This window comes from Emiliania huxleyi (assembly GCF_000372725.1).
Source record: "Emiliania huxleyi CCMP1516 unplaced genomic scaffold EMIHUscaffold_78, whole genome shotgun sequence".
In the NCBI taxonomy this organism is placed as follows: Eukaryota; Haptophyta; order Isochrysidales; family Noelaerhabdaceae; genus Emiliania; species Emiliania huxleyi.
Window position 1 is genome coordinate 383429 of NW_005196163.1, and position 19224 is coordinate 402652.

The 19224-nt window shown below is 64.7% G+C and overlaps 8 protein-coding genes across 8 annotated transcripts in view; 3 read left to right on the plus strand and 5 right to left on the minus strand.

Moving 5' to 3' along the window:
• Positions 1 to 1221: 1221 nt before the first annotated feature.
• Positions 1222 to 4839, plus strand: TPC1 (Two-pore ion channel). Its single transcript, XM_005760142.1, has 7 exons — positions 1222 to 2170; positions 2333 to 2376; positions 2468 to 2782; positions 3021 to 3306; positions 3601 to 3720; positions 3841 to 4205; positions 4311 to 4839. The coding sequence occupies exons 1-7, from the start codon at positions 1310 to 1312 to the stop codon at positions 4615 to 4617; spliced, it is 2298 nt and encodes a 765-aa protein (XP_005760199.1). The 5' UTR covers positions 1222 to 1309; the 3' UTR covers positions 4618 to 4839.
• A 103-nt stretch (positions 4840 to 4942) lies between these two features.
• On the minus strand, positions 4943 to 5633 carry EMIHUDRAFT_218272 (hypothetical protein; the record flags this gene model as incomplete). Its single annotated transcript, XM_005760099.1, has 2 exons — positions 4943 to 5146; positions 5268 to 5633. The coding sequence occupies 2 exons, from the start codon at positions 5631 to 5633 to the stop codon at positions 4943 to 4945; spliced, it is 570 nt and encodes a 189-aa protein (XP_005760156.1).
• Positions 5634 to 5733: 100 nt separating this feature from the next.
• Positions 5734 to 6547, plus strand: EMIHUDRAFT_218273 (hypothetical protein; the record flags this gene model as incomplete). The annotated part of the gene is made up of 2 exons (XM_005760100.1): positions 5734 to 6198; positions 6272 to 6547. 2 exons carry the CDS (start codon positions 5734 to 5736, stop codon positions 6545 to 6547), a joined length of 741 nt encoding a protein of 246 aa, XP_005760157.1.
• Positions 6548 to 6905: 358 nt separating this feature from the next.
• Positions 6906 to 8399, minus strand: EMIHUDRAFT_106454 (hypothetical protein; the record flags this gene model as incomplete). The annotated part of the gene is made up of 4 exons (XM_005760101.1): positions 6906 to 7094; positions 7168 to 7347; positions 7551 to 7631; positions 7827 to 8399. The coding sequence occupies 4 exons, from the start codon at positions 8397 to 8399 to the stop codon at positions 6906 to 6908; spliced, it is 1023 nt and encodes a 340-aa protein (XP_005760158.1).
• A 2757-nt stretch (positions 8400 to 11156) lies between these two features.
• Positions 11157 to 12915, minus strand: EMIHUDRAFT_68433 (hypothetical protein; the record flags this gene model as incomplete). The annotated part of the gene is made up of 4 exons (XM_005760102.1): positions 11157 to 11467; positions 11632 to 11782; positions 11919 to 12074; positions 12247 to 12915. The coding sequence occupies 4 exons, from the start codon at positions 12913 to 12915 to the stop codon at positions 11157 to 11159; spliced, it is 1287 nt and encodes a 428-aa protein (XP_005760159.1).
• A 1036-nt stretch (positions 12916 to 13951) lies between these two features.
• On the plus strand, positions 13952 to 14632 carry EMIHUDRAFT_218280 (Hypothetical protein; the record flags this gene model as incomplete). The annotated part of the gene is made up of 1 exon (XM_005760103.1): positions 13952 to 14632. The coding sequence occupies one exon, from the start codon at positions 13952 to 13954 to the stop codon at positions 14630 to 14632; it is 681 nt and encodes a 226-aa protein (XP_005760160.1).
• Positions 14633 to 17379: 2747 nt separating this feature from the next.
• On the minus strand, positions 17380 to 18001 carry EMIHUDRAFT_218282 (Hypothetical protein; the record flags this gene model as incomplete). The annotated part of the gene is made up of 2 exons (XM_005760104.1): positions 17380 to 17478; positions 17513 to 18001. 2 exons carry the CDS (start codon positions 17999 to 18001, stop codon positions 17380 to 17382), a joined length of 588 nt encoding a protein of 195 aa, XP_005760161.1.
• Positions 18002 to 18577: 576 nt separating this feature from the next.
• The window catches only part of EMIHUDRAFT_438512 (hypothetical protein), a gene marked incomplete at its 3' end in the record, with an annotated part of 3609 nt that continues 2962 nt past the window's right edge, over positions 18578 to 19224 (minus strand). The window contains exon 9 of the mRNA XM_005760105.1: positions 18578 to 18878. Within this exon, the coding sequence (XP_005760162.1) occupies positions 18578 to 18878 (301 nt within the window). The remainder of the gene's footprint in view (positions 18879 to 19224) is intronic.

The following is a 19224-nucleotide window of genomic DNA, read 5'->3' on the forward strand; positions in this document are numbered from 1 at the left end:
CGCCTGCCGCAGATATTCGTGACGCTAGACGAGTCCAACAAGACACAGGGTGACACCGCTCCCGCCGCCGCTCCCGCCGCCGGTCCCGCCGGCTGATCGGCCCCGCACCGCCGCGTCCCGCCGCGTGCCCTCCACTCCCTACGCCCCTCCCAACTCCCTCTGCGCAGGCGGCTGGCAGAAGCGCGACGAGGCGGAGGTGCGCAGACGCTTCCAAGACACATCCTCAGCACGCCCGCAGTGACGTGTCCGAGACCTGCCCCCGCAGGTGCCCGAGCAGCCGCAGCGGTACGGAGAGGTTCCGACCGACGTCGAGTCTCGGCTGGTGCGGCTGGGAGACACTTGCGAGACAGCTATGAGACACTTCCAACAGCCGTCCCGTGTCACCCCTCGCCCTCTTCACGCCTCGTCCTCGTGACACCGCAGCGCTCGGGCGCCGTGTACGATCCGGTCACGGATGAGTGGACGATGCCCAAGGCGCGCCGCTCTCCCATGTCTCTCTTGCCGCCCCTCCATTGCTCCGTCGGAGCTCGGGTGGTCTCGGGTGATCTCGCGTGATCTCGGGTGATCTCGGGTGTTCTCCCTGTCTCGTGCTGCTCCTTTCTCCCCCGCGTCTCTCCCGCCGCCCTCCCGCCCGCTCCGGCTGCCCTCTCCGGCTGCCCCGCTGCTCTCCGAAGAAGGCGGCCCGTCGTGAATGGCGTCTCTTCACACCTGGAGCTGTGATCAGGAGCCCGCCGCCTCCAAGGCGGCGGCTGGCGGCGGCGGCGGCGGCGGCGGCGGCGCGGAGGTGAACCGATACGAGCGGCGAGCGCGCAAAAAGGCAAAGGCGCAGATGAAGAAGAAGAAGCGATGAGCACGCGTTCGGCGTCGCGCGGCTTGGCGCTGCACCAGGCGGCGAGAGGAGAAGCGCGTTTCGCTCTGTCCGGCTCCTCGAGTCCGGCCGCTATCCGCGGGGTTTGGGGCCGTGGCCTCCTCGCTCCCGCGCCATGCATGAACATAAAGATAGAGAAATGAAACGGTTCCTCTTTTCCGCGCCGCAAGGCGCGGGATTCTTCACACAAGATTTTCATCACGCCGCCCCCCCTGAGCGGCCCGGTACGTCTCCCATGATCCACCTCCCGTTCTCTTTTTTCATGACTGGATTCGAGCTCCTATTCGGACAGGTATTGAAAACCGGGCGGCCGGCGTGCCACCCCTCCCCCCGGAGGGCCCAAACCCTGGATGGGCAAGGCATTTGGGCGAGGGCATTTGCGTTCAGCGCGCCCCCGGGCCCCGCTAAAGAAGCCCTTGATATTGGCAACATATTGAAATCATGCCCACCCGCTCGACCTCCTTGCTCAGCGCTAGCAGCGGCGCCGCTCCGGCTGACGAGGCGACACGGATTCGGCTCGCGTGCGCTTACATCGCGGATGCTTCACACGGCTGGCGCCCAGAGTGCCACGGCGTCGACGTGCGATCGCTCACCGCCTTCGAGCTCTTCCACTCGCGGCCGGTGCAGGCTCTGCGGTACCTCAACGTGCTCGCGTACATGGCGATTGCGCTGTGCGAGACGCCGGGATGGTGCATCACCGCTAAGGGCACGCTGGCGGCAGAGTGTGCGGCCGACTCCGGCAGCCTCGAGGCTCACCACACGTTTGGCTTCACGCCGCTGTCGCCGCTGGCGGGCGGCGCGCTCGAGGCGTGCTGCGTCCTCCTCTTTGTCCTCCAGCTCGGCCTCAAGGCGCGCTTCATGGGCCGGCATCGCTTCGCCCGGTCAGCCCCGGCAGTGCTCCAGCTGCTGCTGCTCACGGTGGCGGCGGCCGACCTGGCCGTCTGGTGCTCTTCGGTCTCGTGGCGCCGCACGCCGCTCTCGCGCCCGCTCCGGCCGCTCTTCATCGTCTTCGCACACCGGAAGCTCCTCTCCACCTTCTACGCGGTCGTGCGCATGCTGCCTGCCGTCCTCGAGCTGCTGCTGCTCATCTCCGGGCTGCTCGCCTTTAGCGCGCTGATCAGCTTTGTCCTCTTCGGGCCGTGGGAGCCGCCGCTGGCCGCCTTCGCCTCGTACGGCTCGTCCTTCTACTCCTCCTTCCTCCTCCTCACCACCACCAACTTCCCCGACGTCGCGCTGCGCCCGTACCGCTCCTCGCGCGCCACGGTGCTCTACTTTGTCGTCTTCCAGCTCACGCTAGTCTTCGTCGGCCTCGCGCTGATGCTCGCCCGCCTAGAAGCGGAATATCTCCCCGTATCTCCCCGTATCTCCCCGTATCTCCCCATATCCCGCGCGGGTGCGCCATCTTCTGGCTCGCCGTGCTAGAAGCGGAATGCGTATTCGTGTCTCCCAACCAGCGCTCGGGAGGACACGTATCCAGCCGCATTCGACCGCATTCCGCTCTCTTCACTGTATGCGTACCCCTCGGTATTCACGCGGTGCTCTGAATGCCTCGCACGACACCGGAGTCCCGCCCCGAGGTTTGGCGGATTCAGCACGCAGGCTCGCCCTCCTGTACCGGGCGTACGAACGGCACATGAAGTCCGAGGCGGCGGTGCTCTCTGCAAACCGGCGCCGCGCCCTCCGCGCCGCCTTTGCGCTGCTCGTCCACGACTGGCAGTCGGCGGGCGCTGTCGACGCCCTCTCTGCTGAGGCGCTGCCGCTGAGCCGCTTCGCACCGCTGCTCGCGCGGCTGCGGCCCGACCTGTCCGCGTGGCAGATTGGGGTCATCTTTGAGGCGCTCGACGCGCGGAAGCGGGGCTTCCTCGACCCGGCCGAGTTCGACGCCGTGCTCTGCGCGCTGCACGTCCGCTTCGAGTCTGCGCCGCCGATCCGCGCGATTCGAGCGCACCGCCTCCGCCTCCGCGCACGGGCAATGCTGCGAGACCTTCGGGTGAGAGAGAGAGAGAGAAAGAGAGAGAGGGAGAGAGAGAGAGGGAGAGAGAGAGAGAGAGAGAGAGAGAGAGAGAGAGAGAGAGAGAGAGAGAGAGAGAGAGAGAGAGAGAGAGAGAGAGAGAGAGAGAGGGGAGCACACCACAGCGACCACTGATTCGAGCGCAAAGGTGACGCTCGCGCTAGACGCGCTCGTGCTGCTCAACGTCGCGCTAATCACTTGGGAGGGCAGCCTCGCCGCGCCGCCGGCCACGAATGCCTCCACCCCCGCCTTCGAGCCCGGCTCGGGCGAAGAGCTCGCCCACGCGCACTACCGGACGGGCCCCGCCGCCGGCGGCTGGGGCGACGGCTTTCGTGACGCGGCGCCGCGGCGGGAGCGGGCGAGCCGTGCGGCGGAGTGCTGCCCTCTGCGAGCGGACGGCGTCCGCTTCACAGCGCCGGGGCGTGTGGTTAGGTGAGTTGCGCGACGCAGCTCGCCGTGCAGCTGCCCTTCACGCTCCTCTGGAGCGGCGAGGCGCATACACGTACGAGCACATATGGGCACAGGACACACGCCACACGCTTCTCCGACATGCCACGTGCCATTCTACACCCACACCGCCGCAGAGCTGCCTAGCTGGCGGGTGCATTCACAGCGAGCCCGCGGGTTCGGAGACCCAATCAGACAGCACTCTCCACAGCAAAAGAGCAGGCGTGCCGCTGTGAGCATCGCTGAGCAGCACCCTCTCCTCCGGGCCGTATAGACGTGCGTCAAGCTGTGGGCTTTCTCGCGAGGCACGCTCCTCTCGGTGGTGCTGCGCGGCTGGAATCTGTTCGACGCGGCGCTGTCCGCCTCGGGCATCGTGCTCATGCTCACCGTGCTGGTGCGGAGGTGCGACCCCGTCGCCGGCGTACCGCAGGCGCTGAGGGCGCTGCTGCTGCTGCGGCTGCTGCGGCTGCTGCGCCTCCTCGCCCTCTCGCCGCGCTTCCGCTTGCTGCTCGAGGCGGTGCGAGCGACGGCGCGGGCGACGCTGCACTTCCTCTGGCTGCTCTTCATCGTCCTCTTCTTCTTCGCCGCCGTCGGCCTCGAGGTCTTTGGCGGTAAGTGGTTCGAGGGTGCGGTTTGTCTGGAGGGGAGCAGCTACAGCCGGCTCGGCTACCACGCGCTCAACTTCAACGACCTGCCGTCCGCTCTCGTCACCTGCTGGGTGCTCACCAACGGCAACAACTTCAACGTCTTCATGGGCGCCGCGTACGCCTGCGCGCCGCACGCCGCGGCCACGGCCTTCTTCGGCAGCTTCTACGTGGCAGTCTTCTTCCTTGTGACGAACCTGCTCACCTCCTTCATCCTCCAGTCCGTCGTCACCACGTTCGACGCCGCCGACGCGCGCGCGACCGGCAGCCGCGCGGGGCCGGCGCTGCCGCGCGGGTGGAGCCGCCGCGGACCCGTCGCCTCGGCGTTCCCTGTAGGCAGCGCGTGGACCGGCGCCGCGAGCGAGCTGTCTGCGGCGCCGTGGCAAGCCGAGGAGGCGGACCTGAGCGTCGCGGAGCGGTTTGCGCGCGCGTGCGAGGAGCGTCTCAGCGCCGAGGGCAGCCAGGACTCGGTCACGGTGCGCTCGGACCAGGCCGATGGGTACGCTGCGCTGGTGGGTGCTTTTGGGGGGGCAGGCGCCGAGCGGCCTCGCGGCGGCGCCGGCTGCGACGTTAGCCGTTCCGCGTGCCGCAGCGAGGCGGCGGCAGCGCAGGCGCAGACGGTCCTCCGGCAGTACACCAGCGGGTAGTCGTCTCGGGGGTGTCTCTCGCGCCGTCTCAGCATACTCTCTAACGTATCTACACTCCAAGGTGTGTGAGATTGTGTGTGCACTGACCAATGTTATGTAGAGCCGTGAGAGAGGTAGCTAAGAGCAGAGAGAGTCGCAGTTTCTGCGCCCGAGTCGCGACATGCAACAACCTCCCCCCGCGAGTACATTTGACACACGAGATGTTGAGAGAGGTGCAAAAGTAGTGCGAAAACTGAGCTGCGCTCGGGTCGGGCTCGGGGGCGAAATGCTCGACACCCGAAACCAACTATATTGTGGCTGGGTCCTGGGACCCCGTCTGCACGACTCAGTCCGCCCCATCCACGTCGTCAACGCGTTTCGACGCCTCTGCCACCGTATTTTCCGCGCGGGAGACTTGCGCCTCCGCTGCTAAGTGCTGGCTCAACCGCACCGAGCGCTCCACCGCCTTTCGATAGCGGTGATTGATGATCACGCAGGCGAGGCTGTCGCCGGTGACGTTGGTGATCGTCTCGAGCCGGTCGGGGATCCACTTTGGACGGCGGACAAGCAGGGTAGGTCAGGCGGAAGGAGGAGGAGCTGGGATGGGGGGGGCAAGGGCTCGCCTCGATGGCGATGATGAAGCCAAAGGCCCAGCCCACTGGCACGCCGACCGTGTTGAGGATGAGAGTGAGCAGCACCAGGCCTGCGTTTGGTATCGGGGCCGCCCCAATGGACATGAGCGTCGAGATGAGCGCGGTGGTGAACAAATCGGCCGGGCTCGGGTTGGTCCACGTTCCCTGTGCAAGAGCCACAAAGAAGACTCTGCACGGGAAACCAATAGCGGAGCCGTCCATGTTGATGGTGGCGCCGAGCGGCAAGACGAAACGGGCGATCGCCGGATGAACGTTGTTACTATCGATCGCGCATTTGGTGGTAACCGGGAGCGTGCCTGCGGCGCGGAGGCGATTTGGGAGCGGCGTGCGGCGAGCATGCACGTGCTCATCGCAGCCACACCTGCGGAGGAGGAGCAACGCCATCGCAAATCACATCCTGATCTCCCGCGGCACACTCGGCCCGCGCAACTTTGCCTTTACCGACCAAGGGCTCCGGGAGGCGTGGCAGGCGGTGCCCTCTGTGATGGTCGACGGTGCCGAGCTGCGAGGCAAGGTGGGCGACGCTGAGCTACTGCGCCTCATCTTCAACATCCCCGACTACTTCGCGAGGAGGACCGACGAATTGGGCGTGCGGCTGCCGTACTACGAGCAGGGCGAGGCCTACTGGAATGTGGTGCGACGCATGGTCGCTGACTACTTTGACATCTGGTACCCCGCCCTCGAGACGGTCTGTGCGGACACGGAGCTGCGTGACTGGCTCGAAGCCCTCGTGGGCGGACTCGTCCACACCGCGGCGCTGAAGCACGTGGTTGGAGAGCTGCCTCCCGTGGAGCTGCGCGATCTTGCGATCGATGCTGTGGCGCGGCTCGTCTTTGAGGTGACGGCGCACCACGAGCACTATGGGAGCGTTGGCGTCTACGCCCAGGACGTGCGCTTCTGCTCCTTTGCATGGCCCGTCGGCGAACAGTGCGGCACGAAGATCACGGCCGTGACGCAGGCGCACGCCTGGCCAGGCCAGCACCCAGGGCTCGCAACCATCCTCACGAGTAACCCCTGCATAGGCGACGCTGATGTCAGCAACCTCGTTCCCAATGCCGCCGCTGCTCGACCCGATACCCGGGTACGACGAGTTCTCGCTCACCAAGTTCCTAACCGCCCCCTCGGCGAACGATGAGGCACGACTATCAGAGGCGTGCCATCGATACTATGAATCGACCTTGTCGCTGGTGCAGATGTGCGAGGAGTACGTGGGGCAAGCCAGCAGCCGCAGCTTTCCGTGGAACTGCGGCCTCTGGATGTTCAATCCGAGATATTTCGAGTCATCAGTCAGCGTATAGGTATGTGTAGGTAGAACGGGGGGTCGCAGGACACAGCGCGGGGTTCGGAGAGGTTGTTGGTCTCTTATAGAAGAGGAGCGCGCGCAAGTGGGTGCTGGGCATCTGTGTGAGCTCTGAAGGCGTAGACAAGCGCTTGCGCGACACCCGGCGAGGACACTGGGCCACCACCACACGCATACACACGGGCGTGCGTTCTCAATAGCATGAGGGCCGACCAAGGAGTTGGGACATGCGCAAGAGGCCGAGCACCAGAGACCGCCAGTGCGGCTCGCGCCGGGTCAAGCTTGCGCCTCTCCACCAGCCTCCATCCCGACCGCTAGCGCTCTGTCGCGGACGAGCGCGGACGGGGCAAGTGGCTTCAGATGTTGGAGTTGTCCTTCCAGTGATTCCAGCCCTCTGCAACCTGCCCTTCCGGCATGGCAGCGGCGGGCGACTCTGCCAGATGCACGACATCGTCCGAGCACTCGTCGTAGAGCTGCACCGACGTCCACCCGGGCGCGTAGACGTGGATCGAGACGGCGCCAGAGGTGGGCGATGGATTCTGAACCTGAGACGACGGATCGGCGCGAAGCGTGAGCCGCCGCCGAAAGCTCGATGGGAGAAACTCAGTCGCCGCCGACCTTGTGGACGCCAAAGTCGTCGTTGATATACGCGTCGGCGCCGGCAGGCAACGACCGCGCTGTCCCCTCACGCACCGCAGGCTTGCTGCCATGTCGAGAGATCTGTTCGTACGTGGTCTCGACCAGGCTCCCCCGCAGCACTTTCATGAAGCAGTTCGAGCGCATGCCACTGTGCACGTCCTGTGAAGGGGGGGGATGGGCTCGTGGCGGGCGACTGCCGTTAGCAGTGCCCAACATTTCCACCGCTGCGCTAGGCAGGCACCGAGTGTCCGTGCACAGGCGACGACGCGCCTGCGTCCCAGCACAGCACCTGAGGCGGGGGCAGAGGGCGCTCGGCAATGCGTCGAAACTCAACACACGCGCTTCGCCGACTGACTGCTCACCATGGCCTCAAAGCCATCGCCCTTCAGCACGCTGTTGCGAGTGTACCTACCCTCCTCCCACGTGCAGTGCCGCTCGAGCGCCTGCGGCGATTCGGACGGCCACGCGCGGCGGTGCGTGAGTTCGGTCCGCTTGGCATATTGCAAATGCGGGGGAAACCAGGAGGGAAGAGCGCAGGCACCCACCCCTCCCGCACCCGGGGCTCGGGCGCATGCCTCCATGAGTGCGGCCGCGTCGGCCTGCTTCAGACAGTCGGCGGCAGGGTGCTGCGGCGACACCTCGGCCGTCCGGGCAAAGGCGGCAGTCAGCGCGGCAGACAGCTGCTCCCACTCGCGCCGTCTTGGCATCGCCGGCTGGTCCTCAAAGGCGCGGGACCAATCCTCGGCGTAATCGCGCGCGTTCCGGCGCATGACCTCGCCCGTGACGATGGCCTCGAGTTCTTTGGCGCCCCCCTCGCCGATCACCATGCTGTCGGGCGGCACCACCGCCTCACAGCCCACATTGACAAACCGGTGCAAGGTCTCCGCAGCACTGTCAGCGGCTTGCGCCTCACCGCAGCTGGCGACGGGAGAGGGCGCGGCCCGGCCAGTATTGAAGTCGCTGGTGGAGAAGTCCTCTGCGAACGTCTTTGCGTTCCAGGCAGCCCGCTCCTTCTCGACTGTCGCCTCGAGTTCGGCCAGCTCCTCCGCGCTGACTGCAGGCTTGCGGGCGGCAGTCTCCAGCCATCCGTCCGGCGCCGGCGCGGCACTCAGCATGCGCGCGCCGCCCAGGCCGCGCGGGCCATCGACGCCGACCGCCAGAGGCCTGCCGGCCAGCAGCACGCCGCACGCGACGGTTGCCGCGCTCAACATTGGCACTAAGCCGGGCGCTCCGTGTGTGGGGACTTGAGCTGCGTTGTTGATTTCTTTTTAGGCCAGTCCGCGCCAGTCCGCGCCCTTGTCGTGCCAGTGTGCTGTGAGAGAGGCTTGTATCTTAAGAATTCTTTTTAGGTATGTTGTTCTCGAGGTTCTCGAGGTTGATATCCTTTTGGCCGCGTTGGGTAGCGAGTATGTGAGTAATAGGGAGCCTGGCGATGGACGCCACCGCGACCCCTCGTGGCACCTCTCTCGCCGTCGGCGAGCTGGGGGCTCGCGGACGGCTCCCTTGAGGAGGGTGCCGGCATAGGCGAGCGTGCCGGCGCCCGCCTCGATGTTGTTGCGCTTGAGCCACTTTGCGGCTTCTTCAGAAGCGGCTTTTGCGATGACTGCGACATCTTTGGCGGGGACCTCCCCGAGGCTCCCCGCCAGCGAGTCGCCGGCCATATCTGGGATAGCGTGAAGGGACTCCCCCAAAGTGCTGGTCGTGACCAGTTGACGCTGCCACGTCCGGCCGTGCCCCGCGGGGGCGCGGTCGGCACCAGAAGGGGGTTGATACGTTCTCTAGAGACGACGTAGTCGTGGACGGCCGCAATCACAGTGGACGGACACGACAAGACGAGTGTGAAAGCACGGAGGCAACAAAACACACTAGGGTTCGGGAGAAGGCTAGGGTTAGGGAGAGAGTGCCTGACGGGCTTCGGCCCGACGCACCTGCCCAGGCCCAGGTGGCGAGCCTGTCGAGGACTGGGGCTCCACTCGAGGTCATGTTCATAGATTCCAAAGCATTGTTAATAGCAAAGGGGGGAAAAGGTACCCTCGACCCTCACGCCTGCAACCCTCGCGCGGCAGCACACCACTGCTCCGCACGGGACACCGTTGCAGGACCAACCCCAAAACGCGACAGCGCACACAAAATAGGGAGGGTGGGTGGGGAAGCAAGACAGGCCGTGTGGGGTGTGGGTGTCACGAGGACAGACGTCCACGAAGACGGTGGACGGACGCAAACTCCTTATCCAATTCACACTCACGGCTGTCCTACTGGTCATATAGAAAGTCGGCCGTCCGCGAGCCCCCAGCTCGCCGACGGCGAGAGAGATGCCACGAGGGGTCGCGGTGGCGTCCATCGCCAGGCTCCCTAGCTCAACCGACGACCCTTCGGGATCGACGGCCGATCGTCATGAGCCTGTCGAGGACTGGGGCTCCACTCGAGGTCATGTTCATAGATTCCAAAGCATTGTTAATAGCAATGGGCGGCCCCAAGCCACCACGCTCGGAGGGTTGCCTGCAGATGGGGCGGCAGCGTGTCCCTGCCTACGGCCCTCGCAAAGTACGGCGAGAAGACGTCGACTACGCTCGCGTCGCCGAGCATGTTCTCCTGCAAATGCGCGGCGCTCGTCGCGTCACCAACCATAGCCTCGGCGACAACAGCGAGCTGTTCGTCTCCAAATGCTGTGACAAGGGACTTCCCGCCCCGCTTTGCCTCGAGGATCTCGAAGATGCGCGCGACCTCCGTCTCAGCCCCCGCGGCCACCCCGCCGTCCCCGGACGGCGAAACCTCTGCCAGAACCATGCCGTAAGCGCTGCCCGTCGGGCCGCCCGCCTCTCCTGGCGACGGCGTGGCCCTGAGCGGCGCTGCTGCAGCCCTGAGCGCAGCCCGCACGTCGCGGTATGGATATGGCAAGATCGTCCCGGATGCTCTAACGAGAGGCTGATACCGGTACGACAGAAGCAAGACAGGCCGTGTGGGGTGTGGGTGTCACGAGGACAGACGTCCACGAAGACGGTGGACGGACGCAAACTCCTTATCCAATTCACACTCACGGCTGTCCTACTGGTCATATAGAAAGTCGGCCGTCCGCGAGCCCCCAGCTCGCCGACGGCGAGAGAGATGCCACGAGGGGTCGCGGTGGCGTCCATCGCCAGGCTCCCTAGCTCAACCGACGACCCTTCGGGATCGACGGCCGATCGTCATGCACGTGCTCCAGCCCTCCTCGTGTGGCGAGGGGGGGCATGCAGGTGGCTTGGAGGGGCCGAAGCCACCGTGTTGCCACCTGCCCAGGCCCAGGTGGCGCACGTGCTCCAGCCCTCCAGGTGTGGCGAGGGGGGCGGGGCAGGTGGCTTGGAGGGGGCCGAAGCCACCTGGCGCCACCCGAGCGTTCACATGGTCACAGGCGGCGTTTGGAATCTACTCCAGATGCTTTTTGCACTGTTTTGCCCATGGCCACAGGCGGCGTAAGCCATCTGCTCCAGGTGCTTTTTGCACTGTTTTGCCCATGTCCACAGGCGGCGTAAGCCATCTGCTCCAGGTGCTTTTTGCACTATTTTGCCCATGTCCACAGGCGGCGTAAGCCATCTGCTCCAGGTGCTTTTTGCACTGTTTTGCTCATGGAGCAAGTGGCTAAAGCCACCTGCAATTTTGTGCAAAAGGCTCTAAAATGGCCGAAATCCCTGGTGGCGCACGTGGCGATTGCCACGTGTGCCTCGGCTAAGAGGCCTCTCCAGGCGAGAGTCAGGTGGCACGACGCGAGGCGTCAGAGGTGGCGTGGAGCCTCCTACCAGAGCCCATCTCTCCCGGCCGCCGATCGGCCGATCGCTCTCTTTTTAACATGCCTATCTCTGACAGTGTGACGCCGCGCCGGCCCGCGCCGGGGACACACCGAGAGCGCCCAGTACATGTACATGTATGCGCCATGCCGACAATGGTCCCGAGGAGCATAGCCATGCGCCCCATCGCGGGCCCCACGGTCTCGGTCAGTACTTTCCTCCCCACGTGAAGCCAGGAGGGGGCGGCTCGGTAACCTCGACGCGCTGGCGCTTGGCACCTACCGCTGCCGCGAGCGGCTCCGGCGGCGCTGAGGCGGCGGCGTGCTCCGGCGCGGCGGCGGCGTCTGGAGGCGCCGAGGCCCACTCGGCGCGGCGGCCGTTGAGTCCGTTCCAGAAAGCCCTCGCGTCGACGGGCTTCTTGCCGGGCAGCGTCAGCCGCAGCACCTCCAGCAACGACCCGTCTCCGCAGACGAGACGTAGCGCGCCGCCGCCCGCCGCCAGCGCGACCTGCCGGCCAGCTGGCGGAGGATCGCCGGCGGCCTCGGGCAAGCCTAATACGGGGAGAGATGGGGAGATATGGAGGGGGGTATGGGGAGAGATGAGGCGTGCTCTGCACCACTCGCAGCTTGACTCGGATCGGAGATATGGGGAGATATGGGGAGAGAAAGGGAGATACCGGTACTCGGCCGGGAGCTGGACTGGAGAGGTGGGGAGAGATGGCGAGATCTGGCGGCCGCGCCGAGTCGGGTTTGGAGCAGCTTGACTCGGATCGGCTCCGCGCCGCCAATCGAGATGCGAGTCCACGTGCCGGGCCAACCGGCGAAAGCACGCACCTAAGGCAAGGGAAGGTACACTTCTCCACACACACGCACGAGGGTGGGAGGGGCAGGGGCCAGAGCAGCCCTCGCGACTCCACGCCCAGTCACAGCCCCGCGCATTCGAAGTGCAAGGTCCGGTGCGCGCGCGCACCTTGTTGTGCGCCTCCGACGCTGATAGCTGCTCGAGCCGCAGCTCGGCGTCGGCGGTCGATAGCTTCGCCGCCTTGGTGGCGCGCGCGTCCTCCTGCGGCGCCAGCTGCCCGGCGCAGCTGCCGTCCCATACGGACGGGAGGGCGTCGAGTAGCAGCTCAGTGCCTGCGCGGTGAGTACGCCAACCTCAGGGCGGGAAGACGGCATTGTGCAGTGCATTCAGAGCACCGCGTGGGCACGAGGGAGGCGAGTACAGTGAATGCAGCCGAATGCAGCTGAAGACAGCGGAGTGCGTGTCCTCTCGAGCGCTGGTTGCAAGACGAGAATACGTCTTCAGCTTCTAAGGGCTCGGTGCCTCGCTCGAACAACTCGAGGAGCAGGGGCGGCTCCTGCTCATCCCCCACGAGCGGCCTCTCCTCCTGCCTCAGCAGAGGCCCCGCGTCCATCTTGAGGACCGTGAAGGCGACGCTGACGCCGGCGACCGCGTCGCCCGCCTCGAGGCACCGCTGCAGCGGCGCGGCGCCACGGTACAGCGGCAGCAGCGACGGGTGGACGTTGAGCGTTCCAAAGCGCGGGATGTCGAGAAAGCGCTGCGGCAGGAAGCAGCCGTACGCGGCGGTGATGCAGAGGTCGGGCTGCAGCTCGTCGAGCCGCGCGAGGAAGGCCTCCTCTTTCGCGCTCGCCGGAGTGAGCAGCTCGATGCCGCGCGCCTCCGCCAGCGTCTGCACCGGCGACGCCGTCAGCTTCATCTTTCGACCCGACCGCGCCGGCGGCTGCGACACGACGGCTGCAACCTCGAAGCCGCCGCCGCCGCCCTGAGCGGAGGCGTCTAGGAGGAGCTCGAGCGACCGTGCCGCCACGGCGGGCGTCCCGAGGAAGACCACACGCCGCTTCGCAGCCGACATTGTCACGAGACATCGGGCGGGCAGAGGGGAGAGAACTCCGCGCGGCCGTGCGAAACGAGCCGCGCATGCCGCGACACTCCAGATTGCCACCATCTTTTGGTTGTCAGGATTCGGTACTCGAGTATCTTCGCAGCTCTGACGCCTCCTCCTCGACATGACAGGTGCCGGTGGCTGGCAGGCGCGATGGGAGGCCGCGCCAAAAGGGTGGCGCTGCTGCTGAGGCGGCGGCGGCGCCCCGCCTGCACCTGTGCGATGTGCCAGGCTCGAATGCCGCCTGCATCGCCCATCACTTGCTGCGGCAGCGCAAGCTGCTTCGGCTTCGACTGTGCTGCCAATTTCTCAAGGAGAGCAGCTTTGGCAACAACGCCAGCTGCGCCCAGCGCCGGCGCAGCTGGCACTGCAGCAGCCTGGCTCTGCAGTGCCTCGGTGGCCTGTGCAGTGGCCTGCTGGTGGGGGACACAGCTCTCGATCCCCATGACAGTGGTGCCCCACTGCTTCCACTCTTGTTGTTGTTTGACATTGCCTGCTGCGAGCACTCACAGGCACGCAGGAGCAGGCGAATCAAAGGCAGCGCGCGGCGTGCAGCCGTCGCGGTGCTCTTGCGTTGAGTGATGTGAAGAGTACCCCGCTTGCGACCCCCTGCTGTAGAGACCGCACCGCTCGTTTCTCTCTTTCTCGCAAAGAGTGAATACGAGATCGTACGTACTTCTTTCCGGCCCTTGTCGAGGGGGGATGTTGTAGATATTTATGATGGCAATATAATGCCCTTATTCACAACTCCTTGTCCCGGGCACTGCGGTCATATTAAGATCTTCTTATATGCCCGCAGTGCGGGGCTAGTACCGATCGCGTATAAACGACCATACAAGTAGTTGTGCGTCGCGCCGCCCAGCTCGCGAGCGGCGCCGCGGTTCTTTGAGGCCCACCCTCGCTACCTCCTCCACGCGGGATGGGACCTCGCCAGACATCGAGGGCTGCTCTTGTGATCGTTGTGATCAAGTCATCCGTTGCGGTGGCACTTACGAGAGCCGCATCGCAAGCCAGAGTCCACACGGCGAGCGAGTACGCTGCCGCAAGCTCAGGTCGAATCCGCTGGAACTCGCCCGACAGTGAACTGGTCTACGGAGGTATGTTCAAAAACACAAACAGAAGCCGTGTCCAACGCCTCAATGTCAAATGGGCAAGCAAAGCACCTGCATTCGTGCAGGCTGTCAATCAGAGCAGCAGCCCACTCAGGGACATTTATCAGTTTGGCGTGTACACGGGCGGGTCGATGAGGAGTATCAAGCATCAAATCCCAATCTTCCATCACATGTGGGGCTTTGACTCATTCCAAGGGCTGCCCGCAGAGGCGGGCGGCCTCAAGATCGCTGGCAAGCACTGGCTCCCAGGAGCCTTCTCGAGCAGCGATGAGCTTGGCAGCACGGTTGAAAAGACGGTTGCAAGCGTGAGTGAATATGTTGGCGATCCTGATCGCGTGAGCTTCATTGCTGGCTTTTTCAACGAGTCCCTTCCCAAGCTGAACCTTTCACTATTCCGCCCAGCGCTGCTCGTTGATTTCGATGTCGACCTCTATATTTCCACCCTCGACAGCATGACCTGGATGGTCGAGAATAAATTGATTCAGGCGGGCACATACGTGCGCTACGACGATTGGAAAGGGGACCCCGCTTGGGGCCAGACGAAAGCGGACGATGAAGTGACCAAGCGCTTCAAAATCGTATGGGACACGACAAACGCCCCATTTGAAGGGCGCCACGGCAAGGGTGCGCTCAGGCGCGTAGTGTCTGTTGGTGGCATCGCAGCGTGACCCACGCCGAGACGAGAAGAGGGCAGGGAAGAGGGGGCGGCATATCATGTGAAAACGCTATGGGTGTGAGTAATGGTGTTCGAGCAGTACAATTTAGAAATTCCCGGGATATGAGTGGGATATCGGAGTTTTTGGAGAGGGGAGTGGAATCGGGAAGGCGTTACAAAGAAGGACACCTCGAGTTGACCCGGCGAGTCGATCGGGGCGAGTTCACTCGACGCGGCGAGTTAACTGGGGCGGGGGGGGGGGGGTCGAGTGAACTTGTGCCCGCGACAGCTGGGGACTTGGATCGCTGTAACATTAAATGTATCACAAAACATGCGCGAGGGCATGACCATGGCGTCGCATGCCGTCTGCACCACCCAGATCGCTGGGGCGGTCTCTTCGACCCGGACAAGTATGGTGGGTTACCTGAACACGCTCTCCGAGATGCACTTGATGATTGTGTTGGTGCGTGCGCCCACTCGGCGCCCTCGCTACACTCGCGCGCGCCGTGTGAACTGCCAACGCGGCCGTCAACACCATCGACGCCGCCGATGCCGCCCGCCGCATCACCGCAGCCATCAGCACCGCCGCGATCAGCCACCAAGGCAGCCCGACTCGGCATCGCTCTCGTCTGAGTCTGATGGGCTCCGTACCGACGCGTCAACACTGCTGCACGTCTCGACGGCGCTCTCGTCGGCGCCGCCCGACTCGGCGCCGCCCGACTCGGCATCGCTCTCGTCTGAGTCTGATGGGCTCCGTACCGACGCATCGACACTGCTGCACGTCTCGACGGCGCTCTCGTCGGCGCCGCCCGACTCGGCGTCGCTCTCGTCTGAGTCTGATGGGCTCTGTACCGACGCGTCGACACTGCTGTCGGCGCCGCCCGACTCGGCGCCGCCCGACTCGGCATCGCTCTCGTCTGAGTCTGATGGGCTCCGTACCGACGCGTCGACACTGCTGCACGTCTCGACGGCGCTCTCGTCGGCGCCGCCCGACTCGGCGTCGCTCTCGTCTGAGTCTGATGGGCTCCGTACCGACGCGTGGCCACTGCTGCACGTCTCGACGGCGCTTATATGGTATGGTAGTATATGTTACCACAAGGGCAACTAGCCCGCTACAAGCTCACATGGCCGTTGTAGGGATGCAAAGCAGAGCCCACCTCCCAGCACTCCGAGGCTACGCGAGGAAGGGTTTAAGGGGGTTGCCAGTGCAGAAAGCCGGCTCACGCTCCCCCCCGCAAGAGCGCAAGCCCGGGCGCGAGCACGCACAGGGATCGCGATGGGACCCGCAACGGTGACAGGCCATCCCACGCGCGACTTAGCCTAAAACAGGACCCCACACGGAACACGCGACATGTTTGTGCAATCCCCGTGCCAAGGGAATCACTCTCTCATAAGAGCGGCGATCGTCGGCGCCGCCCGACTCGGCATCGCTCTCGTCTGAGTCTGATGGGCTCCGTACCGACGCGTCGACACTGCTGCACTTCAGCTTACTGGGCTGGGTTTTTAGGCATTGTGGGGTTGGCACTCCCATCGACCCTCATGACCTCCTGCGGTCTCTGAGATGGACACCAGTGGGTGTGGGACCACAGCCAGGATACACTCGAAGGCTGGGTAAGCAGTAGAGGTCGATACTCGACGCGTCCCACATGGTCTGTGTCGCTGTCGGCACGCTGTCGACAGGACGTTGAGCGACACCGGTGGCAGTGCCACCCAGGAGTGGTCGGGCGGTATCCCGTCATGAAAGAGCCACGATGTGACCCGTATGATGATTCCTGACAACCGCCTCAGTCAACTTTTGTCACAGTTCCCGCTCTGAGAGGAGCTGCGGGTCAGTTCGACAGCTGGAGCTGTGTCGCCGGCGTGCGGCGGCCTGCCTCCGGAGGTGCCTCTGAGGCGGACATTTTTTGGTCACCGTGAGAGAACGCGTTCGAATTTTCACTCCGGAACTTCAACTCTGCACGCGCACCGGCCAGGGCTACAATAGTGCCAGTGAGGCGGAGGCGCGAGTCGGAAGGCCGCGACCGTCAAGTGTTCCCGTCATTTTCCTACAATCGCTGTGAACCCAGCCACGTATTACCCGGGTACCTGGGTACCCGGTACGGTATGATTCGTACCTTCTCGAGGGGGTATCAAGGTATGCTCTAGGCCTCTGTGGGGACTTATCTCGGCTGGGTATCAAGGTATCATCGGCGGCCGCGCAGCGAAGCGATAATTCACACCTCTCACCGAGGACCGAGCCCTCTCGCGGCTGCAGCCGCACCCACCGGCTTCCGCCGCGGGCCCGTCAAACGCGACGACGGCCGCCATTAGCGCCCTCCTCGCCCAGCGCATTGCTTAGTGGTGCGCTCGCCTCCCTCCTGTGCGACGCTCACTCGAGCGCGTTGTCTGTCTTGGCGCGCGCGCAGCGCGCGAAGAGGTGTGAAGAGTGTCCGGTGTGAAGGGTACCCACCAGGGTATCAGCGTATCCTCTAGGGGCCCAATGCGGGTCCTCTCAAGAGGGTATCAGGGTATAGCCCTGGGGTATGATCTGGCATACAATGATACTATACCAAGCTGAAGTACCGAATCCAGTTCGACCTCTGCGGTGGAAAATGTTAAAGGCCCAGGTAGGCCCTAATCAATCCACCCCGAGTTATATGGGGGGCCGGTTCCCCGCGAGAGCCGACAGCGGGGCCGTGCCGCGGGTGCCTACTGCCGATGCCGCCGCGGCGCGCCGCCCTGCTGACTGTCTTGTCGTGAACTGGTGTCTCGTCTCCGCCTCTAGGAGTGCCCGAAACGGCAGGCGTCGCCGTTCCGGCACGTCCCCCGCTTGAAGAAGTGGCACTGGCGCTTGGCCCGCTGCTCGCTGTGGCCCACCTCCTGCGCCTCGCTCGGGCCCGCCTCCTGTGCGGACTTCTCTCTTCTGGCCCCATTCAAACCCGTCATCAAACCCGTCTCCGTAAACGTCCTCCTGCATTGCCAACTGCTTCCCATGCGCGATCAGGAATCTGGTCACGACGCACGGTGTGGCGTCGATCATGTCTTGCAGCCGACGGTCGTCTGTGAGGCGGGGATAGTCGCGTGCGCCGTAGGTTGAATCGTCCAGTGGCCCTTCGTCCTCACTCTCGTCTCCGTCACCGTGCCCGTCTGCCTCACTCTCGTCGGTCGGCGACCAGCCGAGCCACTCCCAGCCGCGGTCGACGGCCTCGCCGTCGTCCCACTCGCTGCACGAGTCGAACTCGTCCCCTGATTCGTACCCCGCGAACTTGTCTGGCGTCCAATCGTTCCACTCGTCCTGAAGCTCGTCCTGTAAGTCTTCGGCGCACGCGGCGACGGCGTACTGCAGCCTCGACCAGCGCGGGCGGTCGCCGTCGCCACGAAGCCAGCCTCGTAGCTTGCCCATGGAACAGAAACCAGAGGGCTGCAGGCCCACAAGCGGAGGAGCCAGCCGGGTCCTCGTGTCAGGAAGGCACGCGGGCGAAGGTCGGAGTTTCCGAGGAGCCGCGGGCCTCCACGCCTAGGCTAGGCATTCTCGCGGCTGGTTCACTCCCGGGAACAGATCCCTAGCCATGAGCGAGACGTGGAAGAGTGCCACCGTCGGGTAGGACGGGTCGGCCCGGAGTATCAGAGTAGCCGTCGTGGTCGCGGCGAGCAGCGCCGGCCACTCCGGCGCCGCGTCGGCAACGTGGGAGCATGTCCACCGCCACTTCGCGGTCGCAGCGCTGTTGTCGCCAGAAACGCCGCTATGTACCTTTCGGGCAAACCATCGAGCTGTATGTCGATTTCGATTTGACGGCGGCATGCGGCCGGCATGGAGGCATCATGCCTCCATGCCGCCGTCAAGTTGGAGCCAGTCTGCGGCGACCACAGCGCTCAGAAAGGTACATAGCGAGCTTTTCAGAGTCAAGCGATTGCGCGAAATCCCCCACACCGGTGGATTTTGGGGCGCTGTCTACCCCCTACGTGGGCAGGGTCGGGTAAGGTAAGGTACAAGGTAAAAGGTAAGGTAGATTTCTCCACACACACAAAGTGGTGGGGCAAGGGGGGCGACCCTCGCATCTCCACACCCGGACACGGGCAGGAGCCCCACGGCATTCAAAGTGCAAGGTCTAGCACTGGCCCGGTGCACGTGGGTGACCAGCCCGCCCCTCCCTCCCGACAAACCAACTCCCGCACACAGTCGGGCAGCGGGGGGGGAACGAGACACAGAAGGGACTAGCGGGGAGGCGTCATACGGGGAGGAGCGTCGGTCAGGCGGCAACCAGCGACTCCACCTTTGCCTGAGGAGTTGCGAGGGTCCGTCAGTCAGTGGTACACGCGTCCCTAACACGGACGACGGGGCAGCACACGCGCACTCGCGTACACACACGGGGCATTGCACACGAGGCGGTGTGTGCGTTCTCAGGGAAAGGCAGCATCGCCAGGAGTTTGGTGGTGGTGGTGGTGGTGGTGGTGGTGGGAGGGGGGGGGGGGCAACAGCGCTCTCGAAGGTCCCTCCCGTTCTCGAGGAGGTCGAGGCGGAGAAGGTCCTAGCCCATCTTGGAGTGCGTCTGCGGATGCAGCTCCTCAATCTGCTGCTGCTGCTGCTGAAGATGACTCTCCCTCGTGCCTGCGATTATGCCTATA

What these genes read in the sequence shown, in the direction of transcription:
- TPC1 (XM_005760142.1), top strand. Translation starts at nt 1,310, where the DNA reads ATGCCCACCCGCTCGACCTCCTTGCTCAGCGCTAGCAGCGGCGCCGCT. An exon ending in TGCTCATGCTCACCGTGCTG is followed by an intron (nt 3,721 to 3,840) that starts GTGCGGAGGTGC and finishes TTGCTGCTCGAG; the next exon opens with GCGGTGCGAGCGACGGCGCG. An exon ending in CTCCAGTCCGTCGTCACCAC is followed by an intron (nt 4,206 to 4,310) that starts GTTCGACGCCGC and finishes CCCTGTAGGCAG; the next exon opens with CGCGTGGACCGGCGCCGCGA.